General features: G+C 48.8%; 5 protein-coding genes across 5 annotated transcripts; 3 read left to right on the plus strand and 2 right to left on the minus strand.

The window, feature by feature from the left end:
* Positions 1 to 376: 376 nt before the first annotated feature.
* Positions 377 to 2,641, plus strand: COCCADRAFT_105817 (uncharacterized protein; the record flags this gene model as incomplete). The annotated part of the gene is made up of 4 exons (XM_007717795.1): positions 377 to 861; positions 914 to 1,738; positions 1,795 to 2,246; positions 2,334 to 2,641. 4 exons carry the CDS (start codon positions 377 to 379, stop codon positions 2,639 to 2,641), a joined length of 2,070 nt encoding a protein of 689 aa, XP_007715985.1.
* A 728-nt stretch (positions 2,642 to 3,369) lies between these two features.
* On the plus strand, positions 3,370 to 4,059 carry COCCADRAFT_39955 (uncharacterized protein; the record flags this gene model as incomplete). Its single annotated transcript, XM_007717796.1, has 3 exons — positions 3,370 to 3,418; positions 3,499 to 3,777; positions 3,848 to 4,059. 3 exons carry the CDS (start codon positions 3,370 to 3,372, stop codon positions 4,057 to 4,059), a joined length of 540 nt encoding a protein of 179 aa, XP_007715986.1.
* A 718-nt stretch (positions 4,060 to 4,777) lies between these two features.
* Positions 4,778 to 6,057, minus strand: COCCADRAFT_105845 (uncharacterized protein; the record flags this gene model as incomplete). The annotated part of the gene is made up of 5 exons (XM_007717797.1): positions 4,778 to 5,121; positions 5,183 to 5,247; positions 5,302 to 5,696; positions 5,747 to 5,851; positions 5,971 to 6,057. The coding sequence occupies 5 exons, from the start codon at positions 6,055 to 6,057 to the stop codon at positions 4,778 to 4,780; spliced, it is 996 nt and encodes a 331-aa protein (XP_007715987.1).
* Positions 6,058 to 11,366: 5,309 nt separating this feature from the next.
* COCCADRAFT_8124 (uncharacterized protein) lies at positions 11,367 to 12,194 on the plus strand (the record flags this gene model as incomplete). Its single annotated transcript, XM_007717789.1, has 1 exon — positions 11,367 to 12,194. The coding sequence occupies one exon, from the start codon at positions 11,367 to 11,369 to the stop codon at positions 12,192 to 12,194; it is 828 nt and encodes a 275-aa protein (XP_007715979.1).
* Positions 12,195 to 12,387: 193 nt separating this feature from the next.
* Positions 12,388 to 13,610, minus strand: COCCADRAFT_105851 (polysaccharide lyase family 1 protein; the record flags this gene model as incomplete). Its single annotated transcript, XM_007717798.1, has 2 exons — positions 12,388 to 12,959; positions 13,025 to 13,610. The coding sequence occupies 2 exons, from the start codon at positions 13,608 to 13,610 to the stop codon at positions 12,388 to 12,390; spliced, it is 1,158 nt and encodes a 385-aa protein (XP_007715988.1).
* Positions 13,611 to 14,585: the final 975 nt, after the last annotated feature.

The raw sequence follows: 14,585 nt of genomic DNA on the forward strand, positions 1-14,585 counted from the left end.
GTAGGCACGTGTCATGTAGTTCAGTGCGGCTGTGAAAAGGTCGTCGCTTTGATCTATTAGCAATTAATCACTGAAGCGTGTATTGTTGCAGCCTGCATTAGCTGTATCTTCCCAATAGAGAGCGGCCAGTTAGAAGCGAGCAGTGCCCTTGTGGCGTTAGCTGGCGCCCAATTACTTGTTGGCATCATGAGCACCCCTGACCATCAGCCGCACGCCATGGCGCGAGGCTGGAAAAGCTTCAAGCCTCCATGCATCGTGGCATTGCATATATCTTGCTATGGCGCGTAGAATTCCGCCCTCCCCCCCCCCACATTTTTATACTGCATTTCATCCCACCTCAAGCTTCTTCTATGATGCTACCATGTACCAAGCGCATATGTCGAAGCGACCAGAGGCGCATTTGCAGCCTTTCCTGACACACGACGGAAACAACGTCAACGGGACGATTCAGGTGCGAAAAGAAACACAGAAATGGCGAAAGAGCTTGTATATGTTTGTACTACTAGGAATTGCAGTCCTCTGCATCAACACCGGCTTCCTAGTTTGGGCACTGCGTACAAAAGGTGCGACAAACGGTGTTGGCATACTCTACGAAGCAACCTGCGATTACACCAAGAAGGTTAACATTGGTGTACATTTGCTCATCAATATTTTAAGCACCGCGATTCTAGGTGCGAGTAATTATTGCATGCAATGTCTTTCAGCTCCCACCCGATCTGAAGTCGAAGACGCACATCATAAAGGAAACTGGCTCGACGTCGGTATACCTAGCATGAGAAACATAATGTCGTCTAGTTTTGGAACGCGCAAGAAGATTTGCTGGTGGGTTCTGGGACTGTCTTCGTTTCCCTTGCATCTCTGGTATGCAGTATTGATGATCAAACTCGTCAACAAGCACACTAACGCTCAATAGCTACAACTCGGTAGTCTTCATGTCCACCTCAGCCCAGACATACGGCGTCATTGAATTTGGCCCTGAGGCAAAGGCCGCGATAGAAAACGGGACTTTCAATGGCACAATGAACAGTACTTATACGGGTGGTTATACCAGCAACCCGTATGTAAACGGTCAACTCTACTCAGAAGCTTTCAAATCAGGACGGCTTCAGAACCTCACGCTCCGCGAATGCATCGATGCTTACAGTGTTAATTTCCAATCAGCAAGAGGCAACATCTTCCTTGTCGTTGACGAAGGTGTCATGGGAGCCGGCGAGATTTACGGCGCATTCAACTACATTGAACGCACCGGTACTTGCTCGACTGACACAGGCACGTCATGGATCTACAGACAATTTCAAGGTGAAGCTGGCTATTGCTTCGAGCAGCAAGCCCCTCGCTTCTTGCCTCGACTCAAGGAGAATCCATCGATATGGGCACCGTTTGCTGGCCACCCAGTGCGAAGTTGCCTCAGCGAGCCCACAGGCCCAACATGCAAGATGAGTTTTAGTGTTCATCTCATGGCGATAGTCATTGCGTTCAATGTGGTGAAGATATGTACCATTTCAGTCGGTCTCTTCGCTCTTCGCAACGACCCCATGTTGACGGTTGGAGATGCAGTGGCATCGTTTCTTCGCGAGCCGGACACGATAGCCCACAACATGTGCCTCGTGTCCCAGCAAGATATCCGTACCGCGAGAAAAAAGTGGCCAGCAAAGCAGCAACCGAGGACATTTACAATGAACTCTAGCAGATGGTCTTCAGCAGTCAAGAGGGGAAAGCGATGGACCGTTCGTATCGCGTAAGCATCTACTTATCCCCCTTAACATACTTCCCCCCGCTAACTCCCCACCACAGCCTATTCATGGGCATCTGCGTCCTGATCTTCCTCTTCGCCTACGCCTACATCTCAATCAACGGCGACAACAGCCTCAGCAGTATCCTCGGCATCGGTCTTGGCAACGTCGATCCACGCACCATCGTGCAAAACGGCACTGCCTCGTCCGGCCTCCTTGGCGTCTTCTCAAATGTCTTTGTAGCAAACTCTCCTCAAGTAATCATATCCCTCATTTACTTCTCTTACAACGCCGCCATCACGTCGATGCTGCTTGGAGACGAGTGGTCCTCGTTCTTTACTCGGTACAAGCCACTCCGCGTTTCGACGACTCGCCGCGGACACCAGCGCAGCACGTATTTCCTGCAGCTTCCGTATCGTTATGCATTGCCGCTGCTGGGGTTCTCGACGCTGCTGCACTGGCTGGCGTCGCAAAGCTTGTTCGTGGTCTCGGTAGAGTTGTACAATATGCACGGTGTACATAATGCGCTTGGGGGATGCCAGCATTGGGACCCGGAGTTCCTTTTACCCAATGGCAATACCTACAGTGATAGCTGTGGAGAGGACTTTATTTCTCTATCGTTTTCGCCACTCGGTATCTTGCTTTCGATAGTCGTCGCTCTCGTTTTGGCGATTGGTATGTTTATCTTGGGTAGGAAGAAATTGAGTCCTGCTCCCCTGGTGGGATCTTGTAGCGCTGCGATTGCTGCATCTTGTTATGCAAGGCCGTATGAAGTTGCGCCCTGGGAGAAGGAACTCAAGTGGGGTGCTTTCATGTTGCAGGGTGATCAGCAGTATTTTCCTACGCCGCATTGCGGTCTCTCGAGTCTTGAGGTTTCTCAGCCTATTGCTGGACAGCAGTACTCTTAGTGCTCGTACGGTTGTTATGATAGATGTTGTGAATGCTTTGTACTCCAATATTTCCAAGGAGAAAACGTCTATAAAAGGTATGATTTTCGTCTTGGCATTGGAAGAGTAAATAAGCTTGTCTTAGAAAATGTTGAAAAAAATATTATTACTATTTCACAGGGAACAATTCGTTCAGAGTGAGGGAATTGCTGAGAAACGGAATCCAATAATGATGACAAAAATGCAGCGGCTGAAGCTTTGAGACGTCCATACAAGAAAAGATTCGGTCAAGGTCCTGGGCCAACATTCCTTAGGGGAGGATGGTTGGTAGGCTGGTGATGTCAATGTTTGAGTGTGGGATCTGCCCGACCAAAGTTATGACTACATTACTTACCTGGACACCGAAGGGAAAATCCCAAATAACTAAAATTCCGGTGTCAATTATGTAACCATAAGAACAAGTTGGTCGCAGGTGATATTGCCAGTCTTTGATTTCTTGACATGTTTGACCAGAAATGGTTGCTTCTTCTACAACTTAGATCAAAAAATAACATCAGTAATGATTGAAAAAAAGAAGCTCTAAAAGTCCTCCTGACTGATCCGCCTGAAGCATGAGAATCATATATCACAGTAGAATACCCAGGTAGAACCGCAATTCTCACCATCAACCGCCCCCAAAAGCTCGGAGCTGTAACAAAAAAAAAGAGTTCTACCTCTAACCAAGCGCCTGAGAGAAATAGACACACACGATGAAGTCTTCATTACCATCCTCACAGGAACGAGAAGATTCTTCAGCGCGTAAGTATATACAATCTCTTCCTCCACATATCACCGCTAACTCAATCGCCCAGTGGAATAGACATCTCAACCCGGCGCAGATATCTGGCGGGATTCCCTCAGGGAAACGGTAGCGCACACCCTCAACTCCACCGAAGCATTTTACGCCCATTCGAAGATTCTAGTGACGGCTCTGGATGGCCCTGGTGTAGGCATTGCAGCGGCCCTAATCTCGTTTGTTGATTTCGTCTTTTGCGCACCACACACTTACCTTCTCACCCCCTTTTTTACGAGCCTCGGGCTTATCGACGAAGGCGGCGCTTTAGTAGGATTTGTGAGGCGTATGGGGGTGAGTAAGGCGATGGGGGCGCTGCTTAAGAGTCGAAAGATTTGGCAGATGACCTTTTGGCGTGGGGTTTGTCGATAAGATCTTGGAGGATTGCGGTGAAGGCGGGGATGAGAAATTAAGGGAGCGAGTAGTTGCTCATGTTGATGATATTTTGGAAGAGCATCTGGTGGGTTCGGTCTTGCTTGAGACGAAGAAGCCTCTTGTGTTAGTGATGAAGCGGCAGGTTGATCTGAGTCTGATGGCGGAGTTGATTGGGGAGGGGGGGGGGGGGGTTGAAGAGGCAGATGTTGGGGATTCCGTGGAGAGGGTTTAAGAAGATCAGGCTGGGGAAGAAGAGGTATAAACTTTAATACCAGCTCAGCATTTTAGGACAATGATGATATGATTACTCATGTAAGCCTAGCTGTGTTTTTCTCCTTAATCACTTTCAAGAAGTAGATCTAGTCCCCACTAGATCGGGTCCTCTCCCTACCTTCAGTGACCTTAGGCTTACTCTGGAAAGCTGCATGATGAGTTAATAGCATCCTCGTGGAATATTTGGTACCAGACCCTAATATATATGGACTCAATAGCAAGAAGCCGATAAATCTCGGCATGCACTCTCAAAGCATAAGAACTTCACTCCGCGCTAAGCTGCAGCCCAACATTACCCACAAAACGCTACTACCCCAGGCCCACCGCTGGACGGCCCGAAAGGTCCTTGCAGATAAAATCGTCGACGCTATCGCTCCCACAGACCAAACACACGATAAAGCGCTGGAGCTAGCGCGGAAGCGAGTGCCAAAAGCTAAGACGCGTGCCTATTGTGATCTAGGAAATAAACTGTATGGAGGCGCGACAAGGGCGCTTGCTTGGATCAGCTATGTGCCATTATGCAAAGACGAGTAGAAAGGGGATGGCGAGGATTCAAACAAGGCCGCGGATCAATAAAGGGGCAAAACAACTTTCTGTTTGAAAGGGCCACCTGAAATACTATATTGTACGAAGTTTGGAAATGATTTATGCCTTATTCATTAACCGAGATACGGGCGTCATGGAACATGGATATCCACGTTCGCCGCACTATCTTTCCTCGTCCACCTACTCCAATTCGACACGCTCCTCGTAATTCCACTCTCGCCATTATTGCCCTTCGGATCCGTGGAGGAAATCGAGCTCTCTGCAGTCTTTGGTGGTGGTATTTTCAGTGTAGCAAGTTCCTGATCATCTGGTATGGTTGCTAATTCAGCGTGTCCCGGCCTGTTCTGGCGCGATTCCCAGGACTCGCCTTTGTGGGTAAAGTGGTGGATTAGGGGACGGATGGTGGCGAGGTTGGCGGCGCAGATGGAGACGCCCACTTCGATTGTGGACCACATGGAGATTTCGACAGTTGCGTCTGTAGGAGGTGGAAGTGGTTAGGATTGGATAGAATGTGTAGTTTTGGGGGGTGTGCTTACAGAGGAAGTCTGGTTTTCTAAAGTTGGCAACGTAGGGCATTCGCACAAGGGCAGCGTAACTTGCACTGTTTTTCTTGTCAATCTACTGGGCTTTTACAAAGAATATTTTTTTGACTTACATGCATGCCAGGCCTAGGAATGGTGCTGTCAAAATCTTTGTGCGGCGGTCAATTTGCAATTTCCAGATGAGTGCTCCGACCAGGATGCCCCAAGCTATGTCTGTTCCTGCAGTGACAGCTCCGTAAAAGTATGTGGCTATTATCATGATTTCGATGTCCAGGCATTTGCCATTAGTATCTCCATGTAAGCGGGTCCAGAAAAAGCTGACTGGTAGGCACTGGAAAACACTGAGGAAGAAGAAGCCGAAGCCGACCACTGCGGCGAGTATCGTGATAACGTAGGTCGTGATACGGAAAACTGGCTTGCTGCCTGTGGCCCTAAGGAAGAAGAAACCAGCGGATATTTTGGCCAGGGTGATTGAACATGCGTATGCTAGGAAGCATAGCCACCAACACTAGATGGAGAGTCAGACACTACTTGTTTTCAGGACGATTGTAAACCTACACGCATAGCATGTACTGAGTCCGTTACAGATATCTCCGAGGTCCGCTGACCTGTTCCATAGTGAATGCCTGTCAACAAAGTCCCGGTGTACCACATGTGCATAATCTAGCAGATTGTAAGTATGATGACGAAGTGGCAAGGGATGTCAAGCTGGGTTAACATACAAACCCAAGAGTGATAAACGTATCATCAGGACCCCAGGCTTTAACGATACGCAAACGAACGAAGCAGCGAAGCGCAAAAGTGACGATACCCAGCGCACCTAGGAAGGCGCATGGTATTCTTAGTTGTTGAGGAAGCGGAAGACCCATGATGTCGAGTGGTTGTTGGTCGTGGAACGATGCCAGATAGTAGAACGAACCCAGCACCCCCCAAGTCTTATAGGGAAAATGCTCTTTTAAAAGGCATATTACAGTCGTATTTCCGGTGGCGACTGAGATGTTAGCTGGCATAAGGTTTGCGGGGGCCTCCTTTGGTCTCCCACGCGACGGGACGGGACACTATCCGCAGGCGATCCCCCCCCCGCAAGGCCTGGCCCCTGCGCCATGCAGACAGCTAATTGGAGACTGGTTCATCCCCATGTTTTTGGTGCACATCATGGTGTTGTGCCCTGACACATATGTACCAGAGCTGAGCCTTCTCCTATACTGATGTAACTCTTCCGTCCCTTCAGGGCCCTTTCCGATAGACGTTTGCTTTTTCTGGCCGGGCCTTTACATGTATCGGATAAGACAAGGTGCTGATGAACTACTTACTCGTGCATGAATTCGTAGTTCGGTACCAGGGATTAAATCCTGGTTATGCTTAGATCGACTGATTGATGGTCTAGAACAGCAGCATTTGCGCATCTCTTTCCATGTATGTGGGAGATGCTGCGTATCTGAGTGCCCGCAAGATGATCGCGCAAGAAAAGAAAAATTAGGTTTGCCCAATCTTCTTTCGCTTGCAATACTCATGTTGCCGGGCGCAATTATGCATGCTGTTATGTCACGAAATCACAGGCCTCGTATACGTGTCTGAAGGTTGGCACTATCAAACTACTCCACACGACCTAAAGGCTACTCCAAATCGTGTTGGTCATGTTGCACCGTGCCAGCGGGGAGCGGGTAACGGACGGCTGTCAAAACCGATCGCTAACACGACTAGCTGCTGATCCGTGAGCAATCATCCGATTGCGCCTGGGTCAGGGTCTGGGGTTGCCACAAGTTGTTCAGCTAAGACGCCTCACAGTTAACAATACGCAGAGCAGAAAGATCGGTCATTAGGCACCAGCTAGAAGTCGTGCGTAAAAATTGAGTCGCGGCATTTCTCTCCGCGGGGACTGACAACAGGTTCGTCGTGATCGTCATTGCGCCGTCGCGTCGTTCACTACACGCTATGAAAATACTAGTAACGCCACTTACCAAAAGCAATATGCGAAAACTCAACAGATCTATATGCACAGCCATAGTATTACAAGTATATCATTGAGTCGCTGCATAATATTCTGTAAGTCTTACTTCAGTCCGTATCGCAAGTATATGATATAAGCTGAGCAGTATGATATACCAAAATACTTCAGACCAGGGAACCAGCCAAAGTTTCTAGTTGTTTGGTACAGCCACGGAGTCATATCTCCGCGGTGCTGAAACAAACGAGAGCGACTACCGAACTCTCTTGTATAAAACTATTGGAGCCGACGCCACACCTGTATGCGAATGCTCGTCCCCCTGTCCCCATGTTTCCAGCTCCACAAAGCTTACCACCCGCTTTCTCGCTTCCAACGCGAGATTTCTATAAGCGGGGAAGTCATGCAAGGTACCACGGTCTTACCTAACCACTTCAGTACATATGTGCTCTCAACAGCGGCGTATAGTTCAACACCATACTGGACCCTTTTCAGATATTCATCCCGACGCAATATCACACTGCATGAGTGGGGCTCAACCTGGTTTCTATAGGTATATCACAATGAACCTCCATTTCCTAAGACGATAGACAAATCGAGTGTGATCGCAACATCGTGATTAGACATACGAGGAATCGCTGATCTTCGGTCACACGAACAACTCGATTGACGTAATACGCAATGGCCCGCTCATCAGCCGGGCACGCATCCGCCTCTCCGCGGATGGTAATGCCAATAATCCCGACGAACATGCGCGCATTGATCGATTCGTTGCGTGTATTCATCTTCTGGGTGAGGATCATCAGGAGACGGAGGGTCGCGGATATAAGAATCCAGGCCTTTGGGTAGGCAAACCTGCATCGATATTCTCCGAACAGCATGACAGCACTGGATGCATTTGCGCCATTGGTAGAGAATCGAGGGACTAGCTTCTGGTTCTTGGTCGATAACTGTGCACGTTCGCACTTTTGGTAAGTCTTCGTATCCGGTTGTGCTCCCGCGTTTCGAGATCCTTGCTGTGTGCAAAGTCCGTCCCTGCGTAGCGAGACATCCCGGGTAACGAGACGCTCACGACACTCCTATAATAACTGCAAACCCTTAAGTTTACGAGATTATTTATACAAGACCTCAAATTTTAGCCGATTGAGAGTATTCTAGAATTTAACATTTTTAAGGCCTAAACGACTACCCGGAGCGTGCAAACGCCTTTGCGTTTGAGGTCTACTACTTGAATATCTACCCTCCAACACTACTAAATACCACCTATTATGATGATGTCAACCAAGCCGGATTGTTCTCCGCTCCTTTAGTCGAAAAAAAATCTCCCACGGCATTTTATCAGAGCGCCTGAAGTCATAGTAAGGAATCGATGTCAGCATTCGACAGTGAACTTCCATAGACTCAACATGTTCGAAATGCTTCCCTTTATCATGTACAATCAAGACATCGATGCCTTCCCAGGTCTCGATATCGGAAAAGTCTTCACATCTGCCTAAGACTATCCCTAACAAATTGCCCCGGTCGAGGTCTGGCGCGAAGTCCTGCTGTGTATCGTTGCCCCTCTCGTAGGCTTGGTACAATGAAAACAAAGGAATATGGAGAATTTGTTCATCGTCCTGAAATACAGCGAAATACCCAGAGAGGTTGCGTGGCTATTCTTCTCTAGATAAAAAATTGGCAATGCAGTCACCTGCCCTCTCAGGCATATATTGGATTGTGATAGGTATTGTCCAAGCTTCGATGTGAACAAATTTTCCAGAAGAATTCCTTAGTTCCTGCTCCAGCGACGCGTCGTCGTACTCATCCATATCCGAAAGTGATCCATCATGGTTCTCTACGAAAACCTTCAATCGACTTTCATTTTCGAGTTTAAGCCCTGTTCGACATAATGAATTGTTGTACACAATTTCAGCAGTCCATCCCGCCCAGCTCTATGTAGGAAATTGGGTGCGCCTAGTTCCCGGTGCAGTGTTTTTCCAGGAAAGCCCAGCAGCGAAGGCCTCACTCCTACTATGTCGTGCTGGTACTAGTTCCAGGTCTGATCCTTGAATTACTGCTTGCATGATCGGAATACCCAGAAAATGATGTATGGGAAATTGCATCTTCTTGAAGTTGTTGAATATCCCTTCAAAAGCGCGTATATCGTCAGCTTCAACAGAGAGTTCTCTTCTACTGTATTTGCTCAAATGATCAAACATTCTCCAGGCGTGATTTTCAAATATGCCGGGTGCATTGAACATAAGAAACATGTTTTTTAAGCCTATCGACTGTTTTACGCGCAACAGCACCTTGACACTTATAGTAGACCTGCTGCATCGTGAAGATCAGACGTCGAGTTGAGAAAAAGCTGTCTTGGTAAGTCCATGCACGCTGATTTCATTTAGAGGTTCTGATGACATTCCTTGGATCCGGAAGAATTGATACAAGGCACGTTCCTTTGATCCAAGCTGTTTGTTGGACATTTCTCGATGTGCCGACTCCAGGTAAGCCGAAATATGGATCGGTACCAGCTGCAGCAGTTATAGTTATGAACGCATTTTCATACATGAGATCCATCTGCCGAATTTGGATCTGTTTCTCAGCGCCATCGTCTTGGTTGATACAATACCTGTCGATCCAAATGTACCGAAGACCCAGCTCTTTCGTGACTTTCAAAGCATCTTCGATAGTCTGCGGCAAGGTTGTGGGAAGCTTATTATGGATAGACCAATCATTATTGCCGAACCCATTCGTACACCATATATAGCTGAGCGCGGAATACTTGGTTTTCTGACTTTTAGTTTGATAAAAATATGTTCAACATCAATATTTGGACACCTGGAACATAGAATAGCCTCTTCTCGATGCGCTACTTCTGAACGTGATTTGGGTGTACCTTCGATGTCCGGGTATTCCTCAGGCGGTGCGGCTACAAATCGCTGTCGCTTTTCTGAAGATGACATTTCAGATGTATCCAACAACTGCATCGGTTCAATGCTGTATAAGGGTAATTGAAGAGGCGATATAGCAGTCTGTCTGCAGCGTAGGAGTGAAAATGGATGAAAAATGGCGGCTGTCTCGTTGATTCGACGGTGTCGGTAGTGTTGTACAGCATATCCTATCGGATGAAAGCGCCAAAGTCCGATCCAATCACGAAGAGTGCCATTCTAGAACCTTATGCAAATCTCAGCCTGGTTCTTTCATTCTATTCGACCTGCTTGTTGATGTTCGGTTTGCCACGTATGTGCTGCCTAAGTGGCGTGCATGAACGGCTTATACATGCAAATGGGGAGATGACCGGTCCGCCCTATCCCTGACCTTGCCTCTGGAATACATAGCCTCAGGAAGACTGTAGTCTATATTGCATCGTTAAAAGGGCGTGAAAATTGTATTGTAAGATTGATCGTGGAGGTTTCAGGGAGATACTGCCTGTCTTCTATTCACGCTAAGCTACAGTGGGAAAACACCGCCGCACCGGCAGCGCCTTCTCACAAAGGAAGGAGTGACATGGTTCACTTGTATCCTCACTACTCAGGTATAATTCACTATTTGATTTTTTCTAAACCTAGGGTTAGTATCAGCAGCAATACAGTACGAATAACCTACTTTCATGGTAAGGCTTAATGCTCTCCATATCATGCATTGTAACTGACAGGGTTTGAATGAAAACACGCACACGCTGGCACGTTGGATACAAAAGAAATTCTCGTGGTAGGTTATCCATAGTTACACAATATAAGCTGACGGAATTTAAGCAAGGAGTATGATCATTCTGCGCACTTGAGGCAGACCGAAGGCAGGCGATCGGGTGGCTGTCATACTACACTCTCGTATTGCACGTTAAGGACAAAATATTCTTAGAGGATTTTGAGTTTGTAAGGGATTTCAAAGTTGTACCTTTCGATTCCTAGGATATCTGTTTTTGAAATCTATAGAAAGTGTCGTTATGCAAAGCAGAAGCTGAAGCGTCTCTTCAAGCAGGGGTGTCTCGATACGTCCTGACGAACATGCGCGCCCCACTTATACACCAATCTCGAACCACCATCACCACCATTAACATCACCGTGCGCCTGCACATCAAACTCGCTGCCATCTAGAAATTTCACTCAGAAAGCAGTGCTCAGCACTTAAACTTAACACGTAACCACAACAACCCAACTCCACAAAGCGTGGTAGTCTTGGCAAAAATAGGCAACCTCCAAACTACCTACCTACACCCAACGTGACCTTCCCTATCCCCCACAACCCCCCAAAATGCTAGACCTCGCCTCCCGCCGCAAAATCTGCGAAGAAACAATCTCGCGCTCCGCCACCCTCGCCTCCTCCATCCCCACCGGCACTCTCACCAGCACCTTTATCCCCTCCCAACTGCCCCCGCTCCAAAAATCCTCTCCTTCCTACCCGCACCACACTCTGGCACCCATACAAATTCTCAACAGCGACGCCTTCGCGCTAGCTCGGCTTTTCCAAACCACTCCCCCATGTTCCTCCGCCCCGAAACTCGGCGTCTTGAACTTAGCCTCAGACCAGCAACCGGGGGGTGGATGGCGCTACACGCTCTCCCGCACACAGGAAGAAGCACTATGCTATTCATCCACACTGTATGCCACGTTGCGCCCTGAATGGTATCCTTGGCCCAACACTGGCCCGGGGTCCTGCGCGGGTATCGTGTCACCGGGCGTAGTCGTGTATCGGGATACGCTGGATCACGACCTGGTGGAGTTGAAAGAGGAGGAGCGGTTCAGCGTTGTAGTTTTGACGGTTGCGGCGCCGAGATTCCCGCGGGTGTCAGAGGATGGGGGTGCGTTTGCGGATGAAGCCGAATTGCGGGATTTGAGGGAGAAGATTGTGCTTGTGCTGAGGATGGCGGCGGGGGAGGGCGTGACGAGGTTGGTGCTTGGGGCGATCGGGTGTGGGGCGTATGGGTGTCCGCCAAGGGCTGTGGCGAGGGAGATGAAGGAGGTGCTTGGGAGAGAGGAGTTTGAGGGGTGGTTTGAGGTTGTGGGCTTTGCGATTTATGCAGCGGGCGTGGCGGGGAGGAGGAATCTTGAGGTTTTTAAGAAGGTGTTTGGGGTGGAGTGAGGGGTGGTGCTGGGTTTAATGATGACGGTGGATATTTGCATATATACGGGTAGTGATGGTACTGAGAAGCTTGTTAAGCAAGCTGTAATTCAAAGCACAATCACGGAGTAAAGTAGATACAGGAGAAGATAAACCAGACTTCGAACAACCAACCTGCTCATACCACCTCAATCTTCATCAAGGGCCAACTCCTCTAGATCTTACCAACACCAGCCGTGTTCGCCACATTCGCACTCGCCGCCGAAGCACCCGCAACATTCTTACCTCCAAAGTTGGAGAAGAACGATGTGTCACTTCCACTCAGCGAGCCACTGCTTCCAAAAGAGTTAAGCTGGCACGCATGGCCCAGGTACTGACTGCAAGCCGCATTCGCGCTCGTCGACGGCGACGCAAAGAACTGGCCCGTGTTCGCCAGCAGGGGAGTCGCAACATTCTGGAACACGTTGCCCTCCGCAACAATCTTACCGCCCTTTTCGTTGTCAAAGGCGTGGCCCGTGTTGCTGTAAAAGTAGTTGTTCACAGCGTGTAGTAGTGTGTTACCACCGACTTTCGGGCTGCGGCCGGAAGTGTGGTGGATGTAGTTGCCCTTGAGGGTGATGAGGTCGTTGGACCCGATGAGCAGCATGGTCCAGTAGTGGCGGCCGTTGCAGGTCGCGGACCACGAGGTCGAGCCGTCAAACTCCGTGTTGGAGACTGTGACGCGGTTGGAGGCGCCGTAGCCGGCTACGAACATTTGACGGCCGATGAGGGAAACTTTGCAGTGGTCTGGTGGGGAGGAGTTAGATATGGGGAAGGAGACAAAGATGGAGGTGAAGGGGTGAGATACGTACCGACCCATACTAGGTCAGCGCCATCGAGGGTGATGGCATCGCCACCCCAGATGTATTGGGGGTTGAGCTCAGTAATGTGAATGTTTTGGATGATGATGTTCTTTGCTCCGTTTGCAATGCGGAGACCCTTGCCACGAATCACACCTTTGTTGCCGACACCGATGATGGACTTGTTGGAGCCTAGATTGATAGCATTGATTCCAGCATTGTCGTATTTGACTTGAATACTCGTTGCTCCAGCACCAGCATTACCATTAGTACACCAGTTAGCTTGGTTGATGGCATCCTGGCCTCCATTGCCTGGACATTTGTTGGATGCGGGACGGCAACCAGTGGCAGTAGTAGTGCCCTCGGTGCCCTTGAAGTTGAACTCGCGGTCCAGCACAATGCAACGGGCAGTGCTATCGGTGAGCCACGTCTTCAACTGGGCGACGGAAGAAGGGATCTGGCATGCTGCGTTGCCACCTCCTGTAGTGCCTTTGCCAAAACCTTCAGGAGAGCCCTTCACGCCGTATGCCTGTCTTTCGCCAACGACTGCAGCATTGGCGGTATAGGCAGTCGCAAGAGCAAGAATTGACAACTTCATGATGAAACTGAGCCTTCAGAAAGAGGCTTCTTTGAAGATCACAAGAGAAAGGGAGAATGGAGCTGGTTGCTTGTGGGAAATAAAAGGGCATCATCAGAGACACTAGGCTCTTTATTCATTTCCATGTAAGTCCAACACTGCCTCGGTGGAGCGCCTGTCGGGAATTGTTCCGAAGCCATTTCGTTTGCAATTTCGAATATGCGTAGAAACTAGAATGCTTCACGAATCAGTACAAGTTTTTCCATGAGCATGACGGAGAAATCAATAACCTGCAGCGATAAGAGTACTCTACAGTAGGGTCGGCACACTAACGCAGTATGGATAGGTGAAACACATAACTATGGGATTGTGGATGTCCACCAAGATTTACACAAGTGCTCTTGGCTTTGGTCGCTTCAGGGTTGCATCTCCGAGCCGCCTTTTCTAGTGGTGTGAGCGAAAAAAGAAGCTTTGGTACGTATATCGTTTAGGCTTCTATCGAAGACGATTATTGTCTTGTGAACGGAGATGTCTGGTTAAACAAACGTTGCTGTCGGTATATCTCCCCCCTCTTCTGTCTGTCTTGGAAAGGGATATGGTCAGTTGACGAGGTTTCGTAACAAGGTCGTTCTTAAGCGGTGGAAGAATACTGCGGGATCTGGCAATTGCATAGACTAGGGTACATGAGGTGGGCGTGACTACCATGTGGGACCCCAGGCTAGTATCCTCCGCCTCCACACTTTCTCGAGCCAAGAGGCCGCCAAGTGCCGCTTTCCAGGTACCTGCTCTAAACAGATACAAGCGTCTCTTGGCACTGTTCTGCCAGTCAATGTGTGTCCACCGTTGAGATGAATCCAGGCTGCGTTGAGTATTAGTCTCGATCCACCATCCACAAAAAAGAGTTACATCTGAGGTTTGTGCTCCCACAAACGGCGAACACAGTATAACATTTGGTTGCATTTCTTTTGTGCATTTGTATCATTCATTTGTTCATGT

The sequence above is a fragment of the Bipolaris zeicola genome (genome assembly GCF_000523435.1).
Source record: "Bipolaris zeicola 26-R-13 unplaced genomic scaffold scaffold_196, whole genome shotgun sequence".
Taxonomy (NCBI): domain Eukaryota; kingdom Fungi; phylum Ascomycota; class Dothideomycetes; order Pleosporales; family Pleosporaceae; genus Bipolaris; species Bipolaris zeicola.